Raw genomic sequence first — 4,545 nt, forward strand, 5'->3', positions numbered from 1 at the left:
GGCAGCGTACTACATGTAAAATTTGGTTCCTTGGACATGGAGAAAGTTCACAAAGTTTTAACCAATTAAAAAAAAAACACAAAAATCGTTGATCGAAAACTCACAAAAAACTAACAATTTCGAACATTACATTTTCCCATACGCTCCACAAACCATTGCTGCCGCTGTGTGCCCCACTTGACCGTGGCTCACTTCTTGGCGTTCGCGCCATATGTCGAGCAGCACGTGGCTATACCTCACGCACCATACGGAGAGTGCACTTGACAATCACGATGTTTTCGAAACACACTGACTCGTCGTCGTCGTGGCCATAAGTGGTGGCTCGCAGGCAGGCCGACCTTGCCCACCGTCCAACGGTTGGGCGCCGTGCACGGGAATGTTGGCTGTGAACCAGTTGCGCAAGGTTGCTTTACTTGTAAGGGGGTGGTAGATGGGACATTTCTCAATGGATTTTTTTTTTGCAATGATAAGTTTTGTGATTTTTTTTGTATAAAATATTTTTTTATTTCTGTATTTACAGTTTGTTCTTTTTTTGGTTTTGCTCACCCACATTCGCTGGCATGCTGGAATGCGGTGACAATTTTCTAATGTTTATTAAAAATACACATTTTTTATATAAAACAATTCACGCTTTTGTTGATCTTTTTTGTGTTTATCTCATGTTTTGTTGTTTAAAGCAGATGACTAAGGGGAAGAAAAGACTTCTAAAGGCAAGAGATAAATAGTAGTGGAAGTTCGATAGTAACAATGAAAATGTGTAACAGTGAGATAGAGAGGTAATAAGAGATAACAATTATCACATTTAAGAGAGGGGTGCTAGCACTCAAACATCACTGGTAAGGTAGGACCTCTTTCCTTCGAAAGAAGGAGGGTGGACATTTGAAGACTTGAAAATAAGTCTGTGGAAAGCCACCACTTTGAATAGATTAGTATAGGTCTGGCAGGTGGCAAAACTGTGTTTGACTTGCTTGCGTTAAATCGTCTCGATTTGATCTTTTTGGCACGTTTTGTGGGGGTGTGAAACTCACCGCTTGAAATGTTTCAAGCGCGATGGAATGTTTCAGGCGCGGCGCTCTCTCTTCGCTCGCTCATGAGTGACCTGCAGGGGCCAGACTTCGGGAGAGAGGAGAAAGCGACGCTGCCGTCGCGACGTCGAGCACGTGTTTGAGTTTGAAAGATAGATTGATAGTTGTAGAAGAATTCGATAATTACTTAACAAACAAAAAATATAATCGATTACATTCGATGATAGCGGGCTTCATGTGTGTGTGTGTGTTTTTGTTTTTTGTTTATGATCCTTAACGATTTATACGAGTGAGTAGTGTTGCTTTGAAGTATTCGAAGCTTCTTGGCGGAGACATAGTGGCAAGTGAGAGAGTGACTTAAACGGCCCGGTTAAGCGTGGCTCAGCCGGTCCAGCTGCTAGCGGACACTTAGTGGACGTAGTGGCTCAGGACTGGAGCTGGGGCGTAGTGGGCAACTGGGGCAACAACCTTGTGGACAGCTGGGGCTGTAAAATGAAGCTGTTATTCCCTGAACTTCTCAGGAGCCAGGCTGTGTCGTTACTTACCAGACTTGTGCACGACGGCGTTGAATCCGTTGTGGTCATCGGCGGTGTAGTCAACGGTGCGCACCGAACCGTCAGGTTCGACCAGGGAGTACTGTCCCTTGACAACATCTCCGTCGCGCTCCTCAGCCTGGGACTTGATGTCTCCGGTATGGGGGTCCTTGATTCCGTAGTTGAACGAGTACTTGGGGTAGGCAACTGGCTCAGCAACGACGTGCTTCACCAACGGAGCGTGGACAACTGGAGCGGCATAATGAGGGGCGGCGTGCACCAGAGCTGGGGCAGCATAGTGGCCATAGGGATCGATGGGCGATGCGCTAACGGCAACGGCTAGCAGGGCAATGGCAACAAAGCACTGTGGAAAGTAAAACACATACAGTACACTCATTAGGAAACCACACTTCACTGTCAGGAACCACAATCTTCCACAAAGTCCATCTATTTCAAGCTATTCAACTCAAACACACTCTAGAATGCTCAACTTCTAAACACTCAGCTCAACCGTACCTTCATGGTAACTATTTGGGGTTGCTTCTTAAACACAACTTAGAACAAACTTCTCAATGTGCTGCTCTGAGACACTGTATTCCAAAGAACCAAACTGAACTGATGACTATTGCAATGGCCATAACGTCTTTTATACCGATTGGAAACTCGGATTTTTTTTTTGTGTGGCTGCAGCAGCCAACTTTTGCCTAGAATCGTCGATCGGCCCAGGACCAGCCTCTCCGCCTCGTTTTTCACTTCTTGCCGTACCAACAACCAACCAGCCCAGAGGAGGGGGATGCTGAGAGCTGTTGCCGCCGCTACTACTACCCAAAGCTCTTAGTACCCAGCACAGGGCTGTGTGGAAGAACCAACCGATACGGTCTTACAAGTCGCGAACTCTACCGTCGCCACCGCCGACGTCACCGCGCCACTGCATTTCATTCATTTGGAAGGCCCCCCAAAAAAGAAACGCGAGAGACTTGAACGCGCGCACGCTAGCGAGAGAGCGACGAACCCCGCACTCGTACAGGCCGACCCAGTCCAGGGGGAGAGTCCACACGGCGGCGGTGAGAGAATCTCATAATTTCCCAACTACCGTCGTCGTTGTACTCTGATCTCGAAACAGAACGAGCGAGCTTTCGGCGGCAGAAAGGTTGAAGTTCTGTCTGCTGCCTGCGAGTTTAGAGGACTGGCGGACGGACACCCCCTCGTGGAACATATCACACACAAAGTGCCTTGTACTACAACCGCTATTAAACGGGACGTGTCGTTGAAATTGGAAATCGAGCTGCTGCAGCAGAGGTGGCCCATTTTGGGCTGCAGCTGCTTTGACAGCACCAGGATTATGTGAGAAAATTGCAGTCTTCCAGAAGTTGTGCAAAGAAACAGTGCGGTGCAGTTCTGTGTAGTTTGGCAGCTGGGTCGAAGTTGCTCCAGGGGACACTCTGTTTCGAAAGAAGTGTAGTTTACTCGTGTAAAGGGGTTAGTTTTGAAAATTTATTTGCACCAGCCAAAGTGAAGATTGAAACTTCGCCTTCCATTGCACTGCCTCTGTTCGCATAAATGTGCCACATGCTCTTTCATCACTTTTAGTTAGTAGTTTTCTTCAAAATTGTGTGCTTTCAAGAAGGTCATAAAACTGAGTTTAAGATGCTCAAAATTTGAGATTTATGCTCAGTACACTTCTGCTCTGTAATAGAAGGCAAAACGTATAAATTTACCCATTCAAGTGATAAAATTGTTCAATGAACGATACTAAAAATCTTTGTTCGCCTCCGTGTTTAGCCTGGAATCAATAAAATATCGCAATTACATGGCATCCATATCCTCAGTCCAAATAAACATCAATCAGGGCTGAAGAGTGACCCTCAAAAATCCATTCTACAAGCTGCTGGTCGTTAAACACATTTAGCAGCTGGTCGATTTTCTGCGAACGATATGACAATTAAAATATCGGAGGCAATAAAATCATCAGCAAGGTGATAGTGTAAAACAAGTTCATAAATTAAAAGAGCTCTTGATGTGAAGCCAGTGTCGTGTTGTTTTTTATGTGGTTTAACTTTGGTCGAATGCGACAACCTTACAATGTTTGTTTTTTTTTTTTTTTGTAAAATTTTTTGTCGTGTTGTTACAACAATATCAATGCAATAATAATTTTTGCCCAACCTCAGAACCAATTCTGGCATATTTATCCAAATCAAAAGTGCTCTGATCTGGCTCAAATTTGGCACAGGAGTTCTTTGACCAAAATGACGTTTCTCGATTATTGTACTCCTATCCGAAATAGGGTGGTCCATAAAATGGCGTTTTCTTTCGATTTTCGAAAAAGTCATTTTTTTCAAAAAATCATAACTCCAAAACGACGGAACTATTTGTGGACCTCCACATTTTCAAAGAATGTTTACTAACTGGATTTTTAAGGAAAATATGTTAACGTAAAAAAAACTAGCAAAACATTTTAAAAGATTTTACGAAAATTTTATTTGCTGATTTGAAGGTCGCGGAACCGAAGAGCTTTTGTTTGAAAATATTTTTTTCTGATTCCTTGTAATATTTTACGTAACTGCAAAATGTTGAAAATTTGTAAAAAAAACTTTTTTCACAAAAAACTGCGATAATTTTTATGTTCAAAAAATTCAATCTCTTCAATTAATTAAGCTTTTCTAGTTTTAAAACAAACCATTTAATGGCTACATATTCACTTTTAAACTTATGTTTTGCTTGAATTACACTCGTGTCTATCAAAACTAAATTCTTAAACTGTTAGCTACAAATTTACAAATATAAAATAGGATACAAGACACAAGCGAGGAGTATGTTTGAATTTTTTTTTAAGTTTTGAAATAATTATGCAAGTACACAAACAGAATTATTTTTGTAAACTTTTTTAAATCCAAACTTTTTTATGATTCCATGATCTCAAGACAACTGTAATCATACCTTATTTAAATTTTAAATTTAGACCAGAATCAAGAGGTTTAACATTAGAA

At 42.2% G+C, this 4,545-nt stretch overlaps 1 protein-coding gene across 1 annotated transcript; it reads right to left on the reverse strand.

Moving 5' to 3' along the window:
• Positions 1-1,353: 1,353 nt before the first annotated feature.
• On the reverse strand, positions 1,354-2,195 carry LOC6052976 (cuticle protein 8). Its single transcript, XM_001869108.2, has 3 exons — positions 2,075-2,195; positions 1,571-1,922; positions 1,354-1,510 (listed from the first exon to the last, which is right to left on the reverse strand). Exons 1-3 carry the CDS (start codon positions 2,078-2,080, stop codon positions 1,434-1,436), a joined length of 435 nt encoding a protein of 144 aa, XP_001869143.1. The 5' UTR covers positions 2,081-2,195; the 3' UTR covers positions 1,354-1,433.
• Between the last annotated feature and the right edge of the window lie 2,350 nt (positions 2,196-4,545).

Source organism: Culex quinquefasciatus, chromosome 3 (assembly GCF_015732765.1).
Source record: "Culex quinquefasciatus strain JHB chromosome 3, VPISU_Cqui_1.0_pri_paternal, whole genome shotgun sequence".
Classification (NCBI taxonomy): domain Eukaryota; kingdom Metazoa; phylum Arthropoda; class Insecta; order Diptera; family Culicidae; genus Culex; species Culex quinquefasciatus.

Coding starts and splice junctions, on each gene's coding strand:
- LOC6052976 (XM_001869108.2), bottom strand. Junction 1,511..1,570: donor CGCCGTCGTGCACAAGTCTG/GTAAGTAACGAC, acceptor TTCATTTTACAG/CCCCAGCTGTCCACAAGGTT.